Source organism: Mesoplodon mirus (assembly GCF_964341445.2).
Source record: "Mesoplodon mirus genome assembly, chromosome: 4".
NCBI classification, from domain to species: domain Eukaryota; kingdom Metazoa; phylum Chordata; class Mammalia; order Artiodactyla; family Ziphiidae; genus Mesoplodon; species Mesoplodon mirus.
Genome location: NC_138979.1, coordinates 51,784,808 through 51,807,173, shown reverse-complemented (window position 1 = coordinate 51,807,173; position 22,366 = coordinate 51,784,808). Strand labels below are relative to the sequence as shown.

Genomic DNA, 22,366 nt, shown 5'->3' with positions numbered 1-22,366 from the left:
AAACCCAAACTTCATAAAGTTAGTGAGACTTGCCTGGGCCCACATGTGACACGTTGGTATTTCGAGGCAGGGTTTGGCCCGGTGCAGGGCAAACAACGTGAGAACAGCAACGGTGCCGACCAGCACACTGAAGTTTTTAGATTGAAAAGCCTGAACAGAATGTTCAGCTGGAGCTGGGGACATATTCCTTTCCTATTTTATCTCTGCCATAAGCCTCGGGGCTGATTGGAAAACACACCCGCCGCAGGATGTGGATAGCCAGGATTTTATGTTTATTTCTTAGACCTGCTCAGTGCACGGTCTCTCGGTCTCTCTCCTTCCCTCCCTCCTCCACCCTGCTGCCCCTCTCCCCCTGCTTCCCTCTCCTCTTTCTCTCCCTCCCTCCCATCTTCTCTCTCAAGCTCTTTTGGGTGAAATCTGAAAGCTGCTCCTCATTTTACTGGTGAGGAAGTATTCTTTCTCCTTATAGAACAGTGCTAACTTGCCTGACATTGACACTAGGACCCAAGTGATTTTTGCAAATGCAAATCTAATATACCTCTCCCTTGCTTAAAACCCTTCATTGAATTCCTATTGCTCTTAAAATAAAATCCACACCCTTTAACATAGCCTAAACTGGTCCCTGTCTAGCTTTCAAGCCTCATCCTGCACCTGTCTCCTCATCACCCCATCTTCCCCGCACTCACATACATACTCTGTTCTCTAGCCGTACTGAACTTTGGTGCTCAAACATGCAATACTTTTTCGCCTTCACCTGCTTTCCCTTATACCTGTGTCCTATTCACTCCACTGATTTGCCCGTCACTCATTCATTCAGTAAGCAATTACAGAGCACCTCCCCGGTGCCAGGTACTGTTCTGAATCCTAGGGATACAGCAGTGCCGACAGTCTTCCCTTGCTCTCACAGATTGAAGTCCTCCCTTGCTAATCCTGTTCATCTGATGGATCTCAGCTTGGATTTGCTTGTTCCTGGAGGCTTTCCCTGACCTCTCTCCTCTGGGTTAGATATATTTCCTTGGCCTTTTAGATCACCTGTATTTCTACTGTCAAAGTATCTGAATCCAGAGTTTTGAGCTCTTTGAGAGCGGGGAAGTTCCTTGACCAGGGTGGCACATAGTAGGTGCTCAGTAAAAACCTGTTGAAGAAGTGAATGAAGGATGCATTTAACATGGAAGGCTCTTAGTGAGAAAAATGTTCTCCCTGCAGTCATTTCAAACAAAATGCATTCTCCACGTTGTCAACAAGTTGGCAGTGGCCTTTGACCAATAGGAGGAACCAATTGTGTAGATGATGTTTTGACTGTCAGTCAAATTGTTGCTTCTTTATAGGTAATTTGTCTTCCTGGTTGCTTTTAACCTTTTCTCTGTCTTTGCTGTTCTGCAGGGTCGCTATGATATGTTTATTTGTGGATTTATGTGTTCATTCTGCTCAGGATTCGGTGTGCTTATTCATTCTGATAATGCTTTCCTTCTGGAAAATTCTCAGATCTTGTCTCTTTTCTCTCTCTTTCTGAAACTCCTTTTAGATGTATGTGAGATCTCATTTCATCTTCTGTTTCTCTTCTCTTTCATACCTTTTATCTCTGTTTCTCTCTGTTCAACATTCTGGGCAATCTCCTTGCTTTTTTCTTTGAGTTCACTAACCTTCTATGTCTAATTTGCGTCTAAACTGCCCATTGAATTTTTTACATGGTTGTTTAATATGCATACAAGGAAATAATCGTGGCATTACCTGTGAATACTCTTCTGTAATTGTCACCCAGATCAAGATAGAGGACATTGCCTGTTCCCAAAGCTAAATGTTCTTTCGACTTCCATTGTCATAGATTAGTTTTGCTTGTACTGGGTTTCATATGAGTGGAAACATAGCAAACATATTCTTTTGTGTCACGTTCTTTGAGTTTTTAATTTTAAATGACTAATATTTGTCCTATCTAGAAATTTTTTTCAAATTTGTCTATTTTTTGCCATAGTGTTCTGTTGCTTCATTGTTTATCCTTTCTTTTTTTTTTAACCTCTTTAATAATTTCAGAGTAGTTTATTCTATAGAACCTACTATAATATTCTATTATGTCAAGTTTTTATGGTGCTAATTTTTAAATTTGTATCTGATGTATAATGGATCTTTTCCTTATGTAGTTTTTGATTGCAGATTCATCTTCGATCAGAATTTTTCATCAGAGAGTCCTGTAGATATGGAGCTGTAGAAGTGTTCCTATCTTACAGCACAAGAGTAGTATAAATTCAGAACCCGGATACAGTTACATATTACATTGGTTTAGGATTTCAACTTCTTATAGGAGATTTTTTTTTTTATTACCCACCTGGAATTCTCAGTAGGTGGCGAGTTTCTTTTTCACTTCCTTTGGTCAGAGGTAGAGTTTTTGTAGTGTTTCTTTCATGAAGGGGGAAATATTTTATGGATCTCTGTTTTAGTAGAGATCTCAGTTCTAACTTTTGGCCTAGCAAGGGTACAAGGTCACGTCTCCCATCGCTGTGAGAGTGTTAGGACCCTGGCCCCTATGTGCCCTCCCCAAGGTGTGTACATATAGGGATGTGTCCCCCCTGCCCCCAACCCAGGCCATCGCTGCATCATGACGTCATTACTTTTCTGGCTCTAACATTTTTGCTTTGTTTCTGGCCTCTGTGTTTCATCCTAAGTTTTGCTTCTGGTAAGCTTGTATAACAGAATACATTATGGAGACCCACCCAGATCTCCTGAATCCAGATCTTTAGAAGGAGGACATAAAAACCCTGTGTGTTTAGGAAATGCCCCAGGTGGCTATTAAAATCAGGCAAGTGTGAGGCATGTTACATATGGTAATCTCTTAGGTTCTGTTTAGTCTGTGATGTTACGAGGACCTAATGTTTCTTTCTCTGTTTCTGTCCATCCTCCTTTATCTTACCTCTCACGTCACATCCCTACAAAAGTGGGCATTGAAATGTCTAATCTGGATATTCAGGCAAAAATGAGTTGGTCTCATTCTATTTTGAGTTACATTAATCTTCCCTGGCCCATGGCTGGAGGAGGCCCTGTGAGACAGTGGTTCACTATTTTCTGTCTCTGTCTCATCAGAAATGTCATGATAACCCAGTGGTGTGCAAACTTTTGAAGAACAATAGAATTACTAAATACTTTAGTTAATTCAGAAATATTTCCTGGAAAAATTTGAGTTAATATGCAGGGTTTGAAGATACTTGTGCAGTTAAGTACCCACAGGACTGAATCTGACTAGAGGCAAATCACCCAATTACTGGCAGGGAATGAAATCATGTTTACAGAGAAACCTTCAGAATCCCACCTGCCCCTGTTTCATCTCTTCACCATTTTTTTTGGCTCACAGCATGATTGCATTGTTTTGGGGGCCTGATTCCAGATATATTTCTTAGTGGATTATTCTACCCGCCTCTCTTACCAGCCACCATGGCTACTGTGCGATATAAGAAACCACCTGTAATTCTTTCCCTTTATTTTGAAGAAGCAGCAGGTTCATGGGTGTGGCAACAAATTCACAGAGACTTTGACATTCACAACATTTAGTAAGATTGGTCAACCTGGTCTGATCTTGCTTGGGCACCTGGGTCTGAAAACAATAGCTACCCATCCTTTGGGTTTGTGCATGGTACCTCCAAGAAATGCCTCAACTTCCAAAACAAAAACCCAAATGTAAATTACGAGGGTGGCATGGAAGATAATAATTGTTATGAAGACTGATTTAGAAAAACCGTTTATTGTGCTGCTCTATCGCTGTGAAAAAATATGTAGCTTCTTGCATTTGTTAAAACCAGCCGGCTTCTGCTTTCTGGTCTCAAAACACGCTTTGCATTTTTTTTTGTTTCCCCTGGGACTGTCAATTTAATTCAGGAATGATCTAATTATGAGGAAGTGAATCCAGTCCTCTGGATCATACGTGTTGACTACCGTGGGAGAAGCCCTGGCAGATGGTTAGTTCAGAGTGAATTTACCTTGGGATTGGGGCTTTAGACTGACAGCTTTTTTCACTCAATTATGTGCAACAACTGCCAAAAGGACAGCATTGAGCTTGATGCAGATCACGACTGTTGCAGGCGTTGATAAAGTTTAAGCCCATGCCCTGAGTCAGCCAAACTTGTTAGGGTGTTTCAAGGCACCATATTGTGAATGGAAAACAAAGCCCAGTGATGCACAGAGGAATATGAGGCCCCTCCTTTAAAATGCAGGTATTTATTTCCTTTTCCAGGTCAGTTCCTTTATTTAGGCCTCTGTTTTGGTGTCCTGTCAGTGATTCATTAGGTATCTCTTGCAGTTGGCTTTTGCTCTGGGCCCCGCGGACCCTGCAGTGACTCTGTGTTCCCCAAAGTTAATTTATTACTATTTTATTTGGGATGCACAATGACCCCACTCTCCATGCCTTGCCTACCCTGGATGGCTCTCTAAACACCTGAGAGGCAGGGTCTCAAAAGGAGAGAGACCTTCCCAGCGGGTGGGGTGCTTCCTTATGTCGTCGAGAAGGCCCACATAGCTTTCTAGGCCATTCCTCAGCAAGTCAGCTTAGGCCAGAAACTGTGCAGAGTGATTCTTCTCCCTGACTTCTGCCGGGTGGCGCTCGGCAGTCTCCAGTCCTCACCGCAATGGACAACTTTGACTTCTCTCTGTCTCTTTCCGCTCCCCAAAGAGTCCCTTGACTTAGTGCTGTGTTTCTGTGGTGTCCAAGGTCAGGACCCATTAAGATGTTTTTGAGTAGGGCAACGAGAGAAATTGCTTCCTGCAAACCACGGTCTTGGAGGTGGGCCTATCAGAGGGGCTCCTTTGCCCATCCCCACCCCCAGTACCAGGCCTTCCTCACCCTCCATCCTTCACCCCAGAGGCGCCCAGGTGCCCAGCAGTGCTGCACAGCTGGTTCAGTGTTGTTATTTCTGTTTTACAAGCCTGGGGAATCTGAGCCTGAAACTCCTCAGTCAGGTATATGCCGTTGTCAGCCCATTATCAGTTTCCTGATTTACTGTGTAAGCAGTTTTGATCATCCCTGTCATATTTGATTACATTCCCCCCCTTCCCATAACATCTCAGTGTAATTGGTTGGGTAAACTCAACCTCAGTCCAGTAGTTTGCTTGGAATATACTTTCACCTTCTATCTGTGTGACTAAGATGGTTTTCAATTGCTCTGCTCAGGGAAAATCAGGCTTCGAGCACCAGGCCCTTAGCTGCGGAAGCAAATCACCTGGGGCAGGTGGCACAGGCCTGGGATAGCTGGGGGCTTCGGTTAAGCTTCAGGACTCGAAATGGAATTTTCTTTCCTCCCCTGCTCGGGCCAACAGTGGTGTGTGTTTCTGTGTGTGTGTTCTTCAGCATCCAGAGAATATTCATGTTGTATCTGTACCTGGGACCACTGGACAGACCTCTTTTCCATACTTCATCTTTCTTAGAAGTTGGATGTGTTTGGTTTTATTTTTTGTTCCAGGAGGAACAGTGAGGAAAAGGAGCTTTATTTTTTCCATTTTTCTCTTTTTCTTTTCTCCCCTCCCCCCCAGTGGTGCTGCTCCTGAGGGCAAAGAAGGAGGAATCAGTATGCTTTGACAATGGGGCATTTTTGGTCAGTTAAGTGTTTTGGTTAATTATGGGGTTAATCTGAAATACAGAAGCTACTTGGAAATCTTTCTTACTAACATTAATTTGTCCTACAATTTAGCACCCAGAAGAGCTCTAAGGCTTCATGGAGAAGGTAGTTGTAGAATTGAGATTGGAAGAATGAATAAGATTTAGAGAAGGACTGGTGGTTGGGCAGGTGAGAGACAGGTGTTTCTGCTTCTAGGGGGCCACACCCTCAGCAAAGGCAGGAAAGCTGGAAAGCCAGGGTGGGGAAAGGGACAGGCCTCCTGGTATGTGGGTGGAGGAAGGGGGAATAAAGGCGAGTCATAGGAATTAGCAAAGAGAGTAAGGTTCTTGATTACTTTGGGCTTTGGAGTTTGAATTTAAGTCTGTGGGCACTTGGGAGACATGGAAGGTTTTTGAGCGAGGGGTGGCATCATCAGAATTATGCTTCCAGCAAAGTAAACATAACAGCTGCATACAGAGTTGTCTTTTCCTTTTAGAGGAAAATATAATGCAGGCCAAAGCTTTATCAATGCTTGAATAGTAATTATTTTAAAGAACTGTCATTCTAGCATAAACCTTTTTTGGAGAATATTTCCTTCCAGGACACAAACTTTCCTGGGAGTCATCCTTGAGAATTTCTGCAGTCTGGTCTTAGCACACAGAAGCCAGATCCCACTCATTGGCATATCCCACCAGTGTGATTCTGCAGAATAGTACTCATTCCCAAATATCCATGATCAGAATGTTTAGCAAGTGCAGATGTGGATGTGACAAGGATGAAAATGTGGATCAGTCATCGGCGGTAATTTCCCCTGGTTATTTTCTTAGATCTAAATTTAAAGCGGGATGGGAAGACGTTATGATGGTTTATTTCACACAAGCTAGACTTTCTCTTTTAGAAGAATCTGGCTGTCTGGTCATTACTGGACTGCTCCGCTTTCTGTTCAAGATTCTGTTCTTTTGCTCATCATGATTTCTTTTCATGAATGTTAACTTTTAAAGTGGTGTATTAAAATATTATTTATCTTGATCCCTGAGTTTTTTGGCCCCCTTTAAATTTTGTGTCTGAGGTATCTCGCTTGCTTGCTTAGTCTGGCCCCATTGAGTTTACAAAACAGAGTGGAAAATCTTCTCCATGCTGCGAATTTTTTTCAGCATCTCTTCCAGTCTGCTCTGTCCTTGTAAAATATGCCCCTCACACCACACGAAACAAACAACAAATAAACCAACACAGCTCTCCAGCCTCCATGAACTCCCTGGGGGTCTCTAGTGGTGATGGCTTCTTTCCTGGCCACCCCTCCTCCCCATCAGGTTTTGAGATATGCAGGGGAAGAACATCTTATCCATGGACACCTCTTTGTCGAGATTGAGTTCACCAGGGCTCTTTGGATGGGGTCCAGGACAAACCCACTTCATAATGAGTTCTGCTGGGGAGTGAAGAGGATGGGCAACATGGTCCAGTGGATTTATCTCTTTTGACATTTTGACAGTGAATGTCCTTCTCTTGGCCTTACCTGACATAACCCAGTTTAGAATGAGAGGTTCCCTGCAGAGTTACTCCTTGTCTGAAATGAACAAAGATTTGCCAATAAAACCAGAGGGAGAAATGATAGACTTGGGCGGGCCTCCTGGAGAGTTAACCCTCGTCCTTATTTTGCAGTTGACAAACCTGAGGCACAGGGACGTGATGGGGCTCCTCCTTAGCCCCGCGGCTGGCAGTGCAGGGCCAGGCCTAGAACCCAGGCCACAGTTCCTCCCCGGGTAGCCTTCGCCACGCTGTGGCCATGGTGGAGCCCTCTCCTGGGCATGGGGATCCACTTTGTTCTCGCTGGAAAGCAACTGGTTATTAAAGCCTTGCCCTGATTCTAGGTTTCAGTGCCTTTCCTTCCGGACTGCATTAGGCCCCCTAAGTGCCTTTATTGCCATGTGGGGAGAGAGAAAATGCAGACAGCTTGGTAGTTGAACAACCATGCTCTTGTCAGCCCTTGGTGTCGTCCAAGCAGCTATTACAGGGGGCTAGTGCCCTAACGTGGCACAGGCTGGCCGGTCTGGCCTTCTCCAGCAGCTCCTGAACCAGCGCCTGTGGTCCACGGGGCAGTGTGGCTTTAAATTTTCGTTGTTTCCTAAGTTCTGCTCTGGCAAGCCAGCTCTGCCTTAAACCTGCAGAGTTAAATTTACCCCGACTGACAACTGTATATGCAGGGTTTAGTTACATAACAGCAGTTGCTGCCTTTCACATCGTGCTAATCCAAACATGGGGCTCAAAGAGACCATGAAAACGCAGCCTTCCGTTTGGTGCGCTCCATGGGTGACTGGCTTATACGTCTTTGAATTTTTTTAAACACTGTAACAATTATCCCATTATCCTGACTTGGGTGCCATTAGGTGACTTTTTAAAATATCTTAATTATTAGGTTAGCAGATGCTGTGTGCACATGTGCAATTTGTTAATTTATGCTGTTTGAAATGAAATCCAGTTGTTTGCAGCGTCTTTCATAATATTATGGCTAACTGAATAGGAGTGCTGCTGGAATTGTGAGGCTCCTCTCAGGGAAAATGTGCATGCGAGCCCCCATGTACTCTTTGATCATAGCCTTGTGTGCTGTTGTGTTACTTCTCTGTGGCTCTCACCTCCCCACTTTTCCTCTGAGAAGATCATTAGATCCCTTGCAACCTGTAGTGGGCCGGTGGGCCAGGCATAGTGTCTTAAGAGCTGCTGCAGCCAGAAAAGGAGGCTTTTCCATCTTGAAGCAGCCTTGGCTTGTTGGGGGACTGCTGAGCTGCTTGAGTTGTCACACAGAGACTCGGGGGTCTGAGGACTGGTGACACATGTTACTGGTTGGTTGATGGTCTAATCTTGCCAGGTATTCAGCACAAGCTGCTCCTTAGCTATTCAAGCAAGCCCTAAATATTTATTGAGGAGGTACTGCTCGCGATGCTAAATAGACATGATTTGATGGGGCAAAAATACATGGCTTTCAGGGTCAGACCTGGCTTTGAATTCTGGCTTTTGGCTTACCTACAGTGTGGCCTTGGACAAGTAATTTTATGTCCTTAAGGCTCAGTTTCTACAAAGGCAGTAGAAATATCCATCTAATAGCATACCGATCAAGATTATAAAACGGCCAGCAATGTGCTTGGCGCATATGAGATGCTCACTAAATGGTCAGACCTTCCTTTTATTGCTCTTGGACACTCATGTGGAATAGAAAGACATCTGTGGCCTCAGGAGATTATTGTCTCCTTGGAGAGGCAAAGCATCAATGTGTACTGAGTTAAATCAAGGTACAAAGTAATCGTTAGAGATCCGTCACAAATAGTCTGGGACTCATTGGCTAGGGATTGGTATAGACCTAAAGTTCACCTAAAGGAGGGGCTAGATCACTAGGAAGTTGAAGTGCAGGTGTACCTTGATGAGTCTTTGAGGGACGAAAAGAATTTAGGTAGATGGAAAGCTCACTGGGGATTGTGTGTGTGTGTGTGTGTGTGTGTGTGTGTGTGTGTGTGTGTAGGGGGTTTCAGTTGCTTATCAGCGGGGGCGAATAGTGTGTGAAAATGCACAGTGATGAAGAGGCCCAAGGTCGATATGGGAAACAGTAGAATATGCTTTGTCTGGGAGCGATGGTTTGTATATGGTAAACAGTGGAGTAGGAGGTAAGAAATGTAGATCTGAACCCCACTGTGGAGAGCTCTGAATACCAAGGAAATCATTGCATTATCTAATGTGGTTTGGCTTGTTTAACCATGGAACTCAGGATAGACCAGCAGACCTCTGGGAAACCCAACAGGGCAGTGAACCACGGGATGGCAAGTAGACCTCTAGTGGCTGAGAGAGTTACTGCAAAGTCTAAAGATACGAATCTTGCTTCACGTGTAATTTTCACAAGCTTGGCTATATTGTAAGTTGGAAGCAGAGTGTAAATAATATCCAGGCTGACAGCAGTAATGGCTCACAGTCTGAAATCTCACAGTGTCAAAAGAACTACAGAAGGCAGAGAAAAAAATTATAAAACAGCCTGGGATCATTTAGGGATGGCACAAACCCACCTGTATACCACTGTTGATCGTAAAGAAACCACTGCTTTACAAAAAAAAAATAATTGATGACATAAAGTAACAACCTTAACAATGTTACTTATAATGACAAAAAAAGGGCTTTTTTTTTTTTTTTACTGGCACAGTGCTAAGCATTTTACTTACTTAATTCTCACGGCACTTAAATGAGAATGGTCCTGTGTTACAGATGTGGAAAATGGAGCTTAGAGAGGTTAATTAACTTGCCCAAGGTCACAACAGTTGGAAAATTGTATAACTAGGATACAAACCCAGGCAGTGTGGCTCTACCTATGTTTTTAACAAAGACTCTCTACTTCCTAATAACCTCCAAACCTTTAGTCATTTTAAAATAATATTCAGGAAACTCTTTTAATAGCACACTGAAATGTCCAGTGTTTCATTCAAAAATACGAACAGTGAAAAAATAAACTGAGTTTCTGTTATCTATGAAATCAGTTCTGTTGCTTTCTCCAACAATACGGTCTGAGAGAGTATCACACATTTTAAGTCAAGGTAAGAACTATGTGTTGCTTTGTGCCTACTCCCCCTGCCCCCACCATGCGCATTTTCTTTTCTTCTCTGGGAACTTGGAAGGGCGCAGGGTCGTACATCTCTGAAAGGCATTCAACTTACCTTCTGCTCTAGAACTTGAAGCAATTTCATTAGTGCTCTTATTGATTCATGTTGGACTTCAGTGTACTTCTCACTGGCCATTCATTATGCGTCTGGCCTGGCTGCAAGGGTGAGTGAAGGGCAGCAGGAGGTGAGCTTTGTAACAGTGCCCTCCTCGGGGCTGTAGAGAATTGCTATGGAGCCCCTTTCAACTAAGGCAGTTCTTGAAAATGGGGCCTTAGAAGACCAGTAACCCTTCCTATGCCTCAGAGCCATCCACTTAGGTGAGTGCCTCCGGTGGCTTATGGTGGTAATGGAGCATTAAGCCGGGAGTCTTGGCCTTTGATACTGGCACTATTGTGTGATCCTGGGAAAATTATCAAACCTCTCTGGTTCTCAGCAGATCTACCACTGTAAAAGTGGAGAATTTAAAAGCTATCGTACATGTAAAGCAATTCACATAATGTTTTTCACATTCAAATGGAGCTACTATTGATATTGGTATTGGTCACAATTCTTCTGAGTTCAAATGAGAAAAACCAAACTCAGACTAGCCAAAAGAGGAAATGAATGGGCTCATGTAACTAGAAAGTTTAAGGGGAAGGTCCGGACAGCCAAAGAGCTTCTGAGTTGGCCTTTCTCTGTTCTCAGGCATTTCTTCTCCAGTAAGAGATCCAAGGGAAAAGTACAATTGTCTTCTCCCCTTGGGGCTATGTGAATCCTTAAAAACATACTCATTGGCTCAGGCTGGGTCATGTGACCCCACCCTGCACCCTTAACCACCTCTAGTCAGGGCTGTATGACCCTCCACGGCCATCCTGAATCTTGTGCCTGGCCTTGTGGAGAGCACAGTGGATTCTACAAATACATTATTGTTTGATGAGAGGATAGAATTTAGCTAGGCTGAGCTGAGAGAAAGACAGGAGTATTTCAGGATGATACCAACAAAAGTAAAAGGGATGGGAACTGACATCATGTGTGGCAGGATTAATCAAAAGACGTTATGTTTGGAATAGATGGTTTATCCTGGAAGGGAGGGAGATGTAAGGTGGGAGAGGGAATATGGGCTGCAGTGGGTCTTGACTTCTGGGGTTTTTGTTATTCTCTTGGTGAAAGAGAGTTGCTGAAGGTTTCAGCACTAAGGAGTTATAATAGTAATAACAACAACTAATATTTGCAGACACTTCTTCTGCATTTACCAGTCACTGCCATACATACCTTGTCTGTTGGACCTCACAGCAGCCCTGGGAGGCTGTGTCTCTTTTACAGATGAGAAAGTAAGTACTCTGAGATATTAAGGGGCTTGCTGGAGCTCTCTGAGAGCCAGAGGCTCGGAGCTGGGAGGTGCTCTGCTCACCAAATCACGTGTCCCGGGTGAGGGACACAGTGCGTTTGGATGTAAACTGGGAGCCGCAGGTGTCAATCATTCATTCATTCCCTGACTCACTGTTGAGTGCTAAGCAAGGAAAAGCAATAGACTGACTCACTGCCCAACTGGCTTTGAGTCTTAGCAAAGTGAAGAGCCACCTTGGGTCCTGCAGGCACCTGTATTTGGGATGCTTCCAGGTAGCTGAGACTGGGCCCAGCCCAGAGCTGCAGATGAGGCCCGGTTTCCGAGCACGGTTCCCCATATTTTGTAGCACGTCTGCCTTTGCTGGTGAATGGAATATCTGTAGGCCCCTGGTAGGAATGGTAGATCTGTCATCCTTTCCCTCCCATTTAGATTTTCTCTTGGACCATGGGTCGAGTGGGCTGGAACCCTTGTACCCTGGTTGGGAAACCAGCAATCCAGAGTAATTTGCTTTGAAGCACAAGCCATACAACATGTCACTTTTGAAATAAAACACATTAATTTACAGGATGACTATTTTATGGTGAAGAGCAGCCTGCCTAAATGAGGGAAATTAAGGGCCAACGGTCAGGTCCTCTGCATTATTCACACCATCCTCCTCAATAAATCACCATGGCCGAAACCACAGATTAGCACTTAACTTAAATAGCCATGTGTTGGTTAGGGACGACTGGTGTCGTCTGCACACAACATGCTTTATGGAGAGCTACCCCCCACAAAAGCTGCGCATCTCCCTTGGCTGTCCACCTAAGTACCTTGTGCACCATTAAACAAGGTTGAGATTGAACCTGGCCTGCAGTTGTCATCTTCATTCCGGGCAGCCTTTTCTGTGAGAAGTGAAGCTTGAATGGCAATAGTCGTTGGCATTCAGACCTTATAGCACTCTGCAGACCTGATTTTTAAATATTCCTGTTGCCACCAGGTTTTCAGAACAGAAGCCAGACTACAGAACGCAGGGAAGCAGAATTCAAGGATGAGCCCATTGGCAGCTTGGGTCTTGCTGAAGGTGCCTTGATGGACAGAACTGTACTTGAGGTTATGAGGGTGTGTCCTTGGGTTAGTGCATGGGTTTTGGTTGCCTGAGTGCCACTTTATTGTGTTTATCATTTAGAGAGAGAGAGCCTAGATCTGCAGTCACTCTCTCTATTCCACTGGAAGGAAGGGTAGAAGGGGAAGATGAATATTTTAAAGCTTGACAGTGTGTTCATCTGCGAAGCTCTGGTTTTGACTAAAGTGGTTTGGACACAGCCTGAGAAACCCAGTAGCCAGCCTTTTAGTGTCCTGGTGCACATCAGCATGAACTTGAAAGGGGCTGGGTGGTGGTATCAACTTCCCATTTCACTTTTCACTCTCACCTGTTAGGTGTACCCTGATCAGAGTGGATTTCTCTTTTTTTTTCTGATGATGATATCACAAATAGCAATTTGTTAAATAATAATGTAGGTAACAGTTACGGAGTGCGTACTCTCGGCTGGGAGTGGTACCACAGGCTTCGTTTGTAGTGTTTCCATCCTGCATGATGATTGTGCAAGGGAAGGGCTGCTGTTCCTAATTTTAGATGAGGAAACAGAGGTTCAGAGCTTTGCCCGAAGCCACAGCAGTGGGGCCAGCCTCTCTTCGACTCTAAAGATTATGTTCCTTCTACTACACAACACTGCTTCCCCAGTGAAAACCCAAATATACAAAATATCTCCCTGATGCATTTAGTCTTTGTTTATAGACCATTAAGTTCTCAGCTGAAAGGCTAGGAATCTCAAAACTATGCTGTTATGAGCTGTTGAAGATCAATTGGGTGTTTGTATTTTTAAAGGAAGACAGTAGAAAAATAGAATTCTTATATATAAACAAAAGTATTTATGCTTTATATGAAAAATATATGAAATTATACATATATATACACATATATACATATTTGCAAGCATTCTTTAATATATCCATTGGGTGACATATAGATTCTTCCTTGAATTCTTTATGTAACCTATTTTTCATGGCTTTATTTTTTAGCAAAAGCCTCTTCTGATATTTAAAGGTAGGCTTTACCTTATGTAGAAGATGTCTTTGTAAAGTTTAGTCAGTTTAATTTTCACGAGACATCATGCTTTCCATGCACCCTGTAAAATACTCAATTTTAGGGAACCTATTAGAGTCCCTTTTATTAGTGGCCACCCTTTGTAAACTGAGGAGTTAAAGCTTTTTTGTGTGTGTTTCCTCATTTTAGGTCTGAGCACACTGATGTTCTTAATGCAGGACACATTGATTTTTTTTTTTCTGGCCAACGTACTAACTGATGGAGAAAATAACTTATTTATATACATGAGAATTTGCTTCAACAGGCTTTTGGAGTGAGGAACAGATAAACTTCAAAATGTATCATGGACTTCAAGTCACTGTATACAAATCTAATTTATTCCTTTTATTAAGAATTGCAAAATTTCCCATAGTGTAGACACATGTTAATTTATTCATCCCTGTTGATGAATATGTATATTGTTTGCAGTGGGGGGGGGGTTGTGTTTTTTTTTCTTTTTTTTTCATTTCACTCAATGCTGGAATAAGTACAGATATTAGTTCTATCTTTAGCATCTGGGGCCCCTTTTAGGCTGTTGCTCTCCTTCTTGCTGGGACATTGATATTGTACTGGCCTCATATGGCTCCTTCTTCTACCATCCTTTAAATCATCTACTCTGGATCGACTAGGAACTGGGAAGCTAGGTAAGAAGGCTAGTAGATCTTTTCTAAGACAAGAGGCCAAGGATGCTGAGTAGGAACCTGCAAACACAGTGCCTACATATAGATGCTGTATATTATTTATGTCTTCATCCTTTTATGTTCTCTGTTATTAGACCATTAACCCTGGGAGGTCAAAGGTCATCTCATATTCAATTCTGAATCTTTTATAACATCAAGCATAGAGGTAAAAATTCATTCATTCAAGAAACATTTACGTACTGTGTTAACACTGAAGAGTCAAAGACGAAGACGTGGTTTTTATCCTCAGTGAGTTGCTACTTATCACCCAGCCAAGTCATCAAGAGAAGCAAGGTCTCTTTTTTTTTTTTTTGCGGTATGCGGGCCTCTCACTGTTGTGGCCTCTCCTGTCGAGGAGCACAGGCTCCGGACGCTCAGGCTCAGCGGCCATGGCTCACGGGCCCAGCCGCTCCGCGGCATGCGGGATCCTCCCGGACCGGGGCACGAACCCGTGTCTCCTGCATCGGCAGGCAGACTCTCAACCACTGCGCCACCAGGAAAGCCCGCAAGGTCTCTTTACTCTTGTTTTCTTTCCCCAGAGCTGTGTATTTTTTCATTTTCCATTCGGTCCTAGAAAATCTGGGCCTGGGTTTGTAGTGCCTTTGGTTCTGACAGGCTTGTAAAATGTTTCCTTTCTCAGTGAGTCCTCCAGATATTCCTTCTTAATATTGATAACGGTGGTAAGGCTTTTTCACACTGACTTGTGTTATTCATGTGTTAGGAGACTATGTCCTCCTTCATTAAAAGTGTTTTGAGCTACTTGAGGGAATCTCCTAGAGAAACATGTGGCCTTAGATGCTTTTGAGATGCCCCGTTTGTGTATAAGCAGTAAGACCACTTTTATTACCTGCCCTCTTCCAATCACGGACCTCAAGCTTTGAAAGATTTTGATCATCTAACTATTTAATGGTTATTGCCCAATTTTCGTTAGTCAGACAATGGGAGGCATGTATTATCAAAGTAAGTAGCTACTACAGTTCCAGCCGGGAGATCTGGGTTAGTCTGTGCTAGTATTGCAAACGCATATACACCTTTTCTGTCAGAATTTTGGAACTATTCCATCCAGTTTTGCATAACTCTTTAGCACCTGGATCCCTGGATCGGGCACTGCTGCTCTAGAGTAAAAGCCAGACAGCTTACAATCCACAGATGAAACCCGGCCCACGTACTGCTCAGTTGTGCAATAAAGTTTTATTGGCACACAGCCGTACCCATTATATATATATCGTCTACATGTGCTTTCAGACTACAAGGGCAAAGTTGAGTAGTTGCCACAGACACTGTAGGGCCTGCAAAGACTGAAATATTGGGGGGGAGGGATAAATTAGGAGCTTGGGATTAACATGCCCACAGTACTATATATAAGATAGATAACCAACAAGGACCTACTGTATTACACAGGGAACTCTACTCAGTATTCTGCAATAACCTATATGGGAAAAGAATCTGAAAAAGAACGAATATATGTATGTGTATAACTTAATCACTTTGCTGTACACCTGAAACTAACACAACATTGTAAATCAACTATACTCCAATAAAATTTTTTAAAATATATCTTTTCTAAATTAAAAAAAAAGGGAGGGGCTTCCCTGGTGGCGCAGTGGTTGAGAGTCCGCCTGCCGATGCAGGGGACACGGGTTCGTGCCCCCGTCTGGGAGGATCCCACGTGCCGCAGAGCGGCTGGGCCCGTGAGCCATGGCCGCTGAGCCTGCGTGTCCGGAGCCTGTGCTCCGCAACAGGAGAGGCCACAACAGTGAGAGGCCTGTGTACCGCAATTAAAAAAAAAATTTTAAAAAGACTAAAATATTTACTATCTGGCCCTTGACAGAAAAAGTTCTCACATCTCTGGCCTGGTCTAGAGGAAGGCTACTGAGGTAGGTGGTATGTGAATCCTCTTCAAAGCATAGGCAGCTCGAGGCTAGTTGGGGGGACCACAGGGAATGTACAAGATGTTAAAAGAAAAGGTGTGGCAGAGAAGGGCACCGCCCAGAGCCTGTCAGGACCCTCCCTCTCATGGGGCAAAGGAGGAAGGTCTGGAAGGCCCGAGGCAAAGAGCTCAGGGCTGTATTAGGCGAGCATCAATCACGGGAGAGGATGTTAGGGGACTGCCTTTAAATTCCTGCCTTAGGGCCAGCAGAGAGGGAAGTAGAAACACTGACAAAGCGAGACACTGGGCAGTTCCGTCTTCTCCCTCACAGAATGTTCTCCAGAGCCCCCCAGGGGGCTTCTGGGGAAGCGACCAGATAAACAGCAGCTCTTGCCAACAGTGCAGGCTCGTAAACTCTTTCTCCTTCCTTTCTATGCCTGTGGTGATAAACATATGCTTTGAAGCATGAGATTTGATTATCCTGTCTTAGCGCTTATAAATACGAATGTGATTAATGGTCATAAAAAACAGGTTGACAGTGTAAGTCTAATTCTCCGCAAAGTCCCCCCGCACTGTTCTCTGGAAGTGCTCATTTCTTACAGGGGCACATTGAGCAGCGTGGATGACGCAGGCCCCCGGCCTGTGCCCACCCCATCCTCCCATTCCTGGTTTTCCCCTCAGATGCCCCTGTCCTCTCCTAGGAGGCTCTTCCTCCTTGAATGTTCAAAGTGGTGGATTTTCCCCGAGAGAGCTACCTGAGGTAAGCGTCTGAGCCTCTTTGTCATGCCATTAATAGTCCGGAACTCTGCAGAAAGGCATTTGGCTGCATCCTCCATTCCCCACTTGGGCCTGGCTGGCCGCCTATACATGTTGGGGAACAACACAACCTAAATCCGGACAATTTGTATTTTAGTAGCAACGGGGATCTTCGTGCTCTCCCTCTGTCATTTTGCATTAAAGACCTGCCACTAATAAAACTAATTAATAACTGCTGGCTCAGTGTGGAAGAGTTGGACTTCTTAAACCTGGCAGGCTGCCACTGCTGCTTTTGAAAGAGGCACTTCATCTCTGTCATGGACAGGATGAATATTTCTCCACACTTCTAATTGGACAAAGTGCCTTTCAAACTCGCTGGCATTTCGGAGAGAGCAGAGAAGTAGTTTGTGTGGTCTCTAGATACAGTCACCTCTCGGCTGCCTCCGAGATGAGGAGCCAGTTCCTGAGGGAAGCTGGCACAGAGGGCCCGAACTTTCTCTCCTTTAGTGACTCCTTCTGACTTCACCTCTGACCTCGGACCCAAGAGGGAGGGAGTTTGAAGGGCAAGCGGGTGACCTGAGCTCATCAAACCCACACTGTGAAAGAGTGAGTGGTTCTCATGTTTGGGGAGCAGCACAGTCAACTAGCAGGGGTGGAGGACCTAGTGGAAAATACCGATTTCTAGAACCCTCTCCAGTCCTCTGAGTCAAAATCTGCAGAGGCTGTGCTGTGCTAAAGCATTTGCATTTTTAACAAGCTTCCCAGCTGCTTCCGATGCACACAGGGGCTGAGGACCACAGGTATAATCCCAGATTCTTTCCTCTCCTGGTACAGGATGGTTTTTCAGTCACTCACCACCCCAACACATCTTTTTAAATGACCCATGTAGGCTGAGTGCTGTGCTGGGAGATATGAGGGAGGGAGGAGCTCACCGTCTCGTCAGAGACACAACACATGTGCACATGAAAACATCAGTGACAAAGAGTTAAGCGATTAAATGCAACAGACAAATTGTATTCCGTAGACAATTCATAGATGTGCCATTCTTCACAGTGTGGTGGGTCCGGCCACAGGGAGAGCTTCAGTGTGGAGTACTGAGTAATTCAGTGTGGTTGTGTCTTCCCTGGGGTGAAGGTTAACCAGAGCACTTTAGAGCTGGGCAGCAAAGGATGTATAGGAGCTTTTTACTTAGAGAAAGAGAGTGGAGCATCCCAGGAAAGGCGAGTGGTAGCAGAGCAGGTCTCAGTCTCTCGGTGTTTCACGGAGCTTGTGTGGTAAGAGACCAGAGGGGGAAGGTGACTGCAGACCATCTTCTGGTGAGGCCACCAGAGCCATGGGAGGAGCTGAGATCTTTGTTCTGCCTAAGGTCGCGGTGGTCTGTAGGGAAACCAGTGAGGCCCTTGTCCCAGACTAAGCAAGAGATGACGGAGGCTGGGATTTGAGCCCTGCCTCAGGATGGAGGAGAGACTTTTTTTTAACTTTTAAAATTTGAAATAATTTTAGATATGCAGAACTGTTGCAAAGACAGTACAAAGAACTCCTGCCCACTTCTCAACCAGCCTACCCAAAGTTAGTGTCCTCCACAGCATCCCCATGCTGCAGTTACCAAAACTAAGAAATGAGCCTTAGCAAGATGCCACCATCTAAACTACACACCTTATTTGGATTTCACACTGGCTTTCCACCAGTGTCCTTTTTCTGTTCCAAAATTGAATCCAGGATCCCACATCGCATTGAGTTGTCTTGTCTCCTTAGTCTCCCGCAACAAGGACAGTTCCTTGGTTTTTCCTTGTTTTTCACAGTCTTGAGCCTTGTGAAGAGCTTTAGTCAGGTACCTTCTAGAATGTCCCCCAGGTTGGGTGATCTGGTGTTTCCTCATGGCTAAGTGGAGGCCAGGGCTGCTGGGGAAGCCCACAGTGGTGCAGTGCCCTTCCCAGCACATCATGTCAGGGAAACAGGACCCCACTGTTTCCCATTTTGGGGGATGTAGACCTCCATCCCTTAGTGAAGGTGGTGTGTAATAGGCTTCTCCACTGTAAAGTCACTCTTTTTCCCTTTGAAATCAACGAACACTTCAGGGAGACACTTTGAGGCTAGGCAAACAGCCCATCTTCTTAAACATACAGAAGTGTGGGCCGCTCTTCAAGCCTGGGCCTGAGCTCCCTCTCGCTGCCTCCTTGTAGGATCAGCTCTGCTGCTTCACGGTGATAGTCTGTCTTCCATCATCCCTCAGTCAGCTCGAGGTAATAAACACACATGCTGTGTACATTCCCGGGGTAGCGGTGGCAGGTGGAAAGCATTGCTTTTATTGATGTAGGGAGGAAGTGGCGCTCAGGACTAGCGATTTGTCCAAACACACATTTCCAAACGAGTATCTGTACTTCTTTGCTTTGGTATGATGGAAACAGCACTGTACTGCAGGAAAGGAAACTTGAGGCGCTGTCTGTTTCTGACAATCCTTAGCTGTGTGACCCCAGGTAAGGGATTTGAGTTCTCTGGGCCTCAGTTTTCCTAAAGTGGATAGGGTTAGATTAGTCACTTCCTGGGGTGACTTTCACCTCTAACACTCTGTGGTTCTGCAATGAGATTTTCCCCTGGGCTAAGACTCTAGCTCTAACGAGGAAAACTGAGTTATAATGGAGTAAAGAAAAGAGATACGGAGCGTGTCTGGGTGTTAGTTGACCTTGGAGTCTCGGATAATTGAGACATCCAAAAAGGGTGGTTTGAAATCAGACTAATGAATGAGAAATAAATTTCTATTTTCAAAGTCTAACAAAAGGATACAAATCCAATTATACAGGGTCGTTGTGAGGATGGACAAGCTCTTTTATGCTTCAAGACCTTTGCTCTCTGTAGCTTTTCACAAGATTAGATGGCCTTTAGTTACCCTATCTCAAATTTCCACTTGAGTGTTACTGGTATTGCTGTCATCTTTTGGAGGCATGTGGACATCTCTTCCATATTAGATTCTGGGCAGCATCTTAATTCTTACCATATGGCCACATTCTTAAAGGTAAACATGGAAACGACCTACTTTACCCATTTCTTTGCCAACACTAACCCTAGGCATACAAATTCTTCCTTTGCTGTCCTAATGCAAATGTACGTTCTTTGCTGATGGGCATGTCACTTGAAAGGTGGCAACAAAGCCTGATTGATCTTAGAGCATGACTTTCCAGCTTTCTTTGATGTCATATAAGCATTCAGATAGTTAGATTTCCCCTCTTCTCCAGTCCTTTTCTGCTAATGGACTGTTTGTCACTTCACTACAGTTTTTTGCCTTGTGAAGTTTTTACCTTGGTTTGATTTATCATTTGAAATACTTGCCTCTACCATTTGCAATTTGTATCCTTTCAGAAGGATGAAAAGCTAAAGCTTCTTCCAGGAGATACGTTTTTAGGAGATGGCTTTCTTTAAGTGGGCTGCTTTTCATTCTCAAACATGGCAAGACTAACTCATCATCACTAAGACACACATACTGGATTTCTAGCCGGCTGGAAACAAGCAGAATTTCAAGTAGTAACTTCCTTATTATTCTTTTGCATTGTACTTAATTCTCATAGTTGTCTTATGCGTCTGTAAGGTGACTGACTAGAGTTTGTGTGGGTTTTTAAAATGCCTACAGTGTTTTGGTGCTGATAGGTACTGGAACACAAAGGTAGGCAGTGCGTGGGCCCTGCCCGCAAGTGGCTCAGGGTCTACTAAGGAGATAGTGGAAATGAAGAATTTCAATATCATGTGCTACATGCTGCCACAGACGTATGTACAAGGTACAGAGGTAAGTCAGAAGAAGGAATTTTTAATTTTTTCTGGGAAAGAAGGCAAGGAAAGCTTTTTGGAGGAGGTATTGTCCAAAATGGATTTTACAAGATAAAGAAGACATTTCCAAGAAGAAAGATTAGAAGAAGCACATGAACACCATGGAACCCAAGAAAGTTAACTAATTGGTCCACACAGATTACCCTATGACTTCATGGTCTTCTTAGCACTTGAATCATTCAGGATGTTACATAGTTTAATTAGCCTGTGTATAAAGTCCTCATAAACCCCTTTGGAAGGACATGCTCTCTGAATTCAGAGAACATACTGTTTCTCTGAAATGAGAAATAACTGGTGATAGGATGGATAAAGGAAATCCACTGATAATCAGAACCCATTGCCACCAGTACCTACACTCCTTTACTTGCCTTTACCTGTCTTTAGCCTGTACTTACCAGGCATCTTCTGTCTCTGTTTTGGCTCTACACTTTTGTGTTCTTACCATCTTTTAAAAAAATCACGTTGTGAGCAGGTACAGAGGCCTGAACATGGTCATCCCAGGGTCTTTACTGGCCATATCCATGTATTGAACTCTGGAGTCTCTTGTCCATTTAAAAATAATTAATGCCCTTTAATCAGTCAATTTGCCACACATTTATGTATTGAGCCTTTACTGTAAGTCAAGAACCGTGCTAATAACTGGTTGTCAAACTGTTTGGTTTCAGTATCCATTTACTCTCTTAAAAATTATTGAGGACCTTCAAGAGCTTTTGTTTATGTGAATGATATTTGCCATATTAGAACTGAAAATAGAGAAAGTTTTAAAAATACATTTATTTAAAAATAGAAACAAACCCATTGTATCCTACCATAAATAACGTATTATAGTAAAAATAACTATTTTCCAAAACGAAAACAGAAGAATGGCATTCTTTTAAATAATCTCTTTTATGTCTGGCTTAGCAGAAGATAGCTGGATTCTCAACTCTGCTTCTGCATTCAATCTGTTGCCATACACATCATGTAGCCTCTGGAAAACTCTACTTCTTGTGATAAGTATTATTACGAAAACAGTTATGACCTCATTGGTTTCCTTGAAACATTCTTGGGGACCTACAGGGGTCCAAGGACCGTATCTGTGGGAACTGCTGTGCTAAATGATGCCCTTACTCTCCCTAGAGTGGAGATGCTGAAACACTGGAGGTGGCTTGAAAGGAACCAGAGGAAGCCGAATGCAGACTGGTGGCCTCCAGCCTACGCTACACGTCAAAAGAGGAGTCCACGGATATTTCATGAGACTGTGTTTCTCTGGGTTTAAGTCCACAAAAGAAAAGAGACCTCCTGTATTTAGGTTTTCTTTGTGCCAAAGTATATGGATGAGGGAGGGTCATGGAAAAACATTAAATAATGGGCCAGATATACGAAAATATTTTCATCCCATCAAAAGATATTTCAGAAGTTGCATGTATTCTATGCAGTTAGCTATTCAAGACTGTGCCATTGGTGTGATGTTTCTGTTTATCAGATGTCTCTTGGCAGTTTTCTGTTTGTCAGTTATATGTGGGGTTGTTTTCCATTTAAACTAATTCATAAACCATTTTCTCCTGTCTGGTGGTGTGTGCGTATTGGTAAAAGGGGT

The 22,366-nt window shown here is 43.8% G+C and overlaps 1 protein-coding gene across 1 annotated transcript in view; it reads left to right on the top strand.

Annotated features, from left to right (window-relative positions):
* The window catches only part of LOC309803509 (nuclear receptor ROR-alpha-like), a 46,490-nt gene extending 24,331 nt beyond the window's left edge, over window positions 1-22,159 (top strand). The window contains exon 3 of the mRNA XM_082619830.1: window positions 21,907-22,159. Within this exon, the coding sequence (XP_082475956.1) occupies window positions 21,907-21,920 (14 nt within the window). The 3' untranslated portion in view covers window positions 21,921-22,159. The remainder of the gene's footprint in view (window positions 1-21,906) is intronic.
* The last annotated feature ends 207 nt before the right edge of the window (window positions 22,160-22,366 follow it).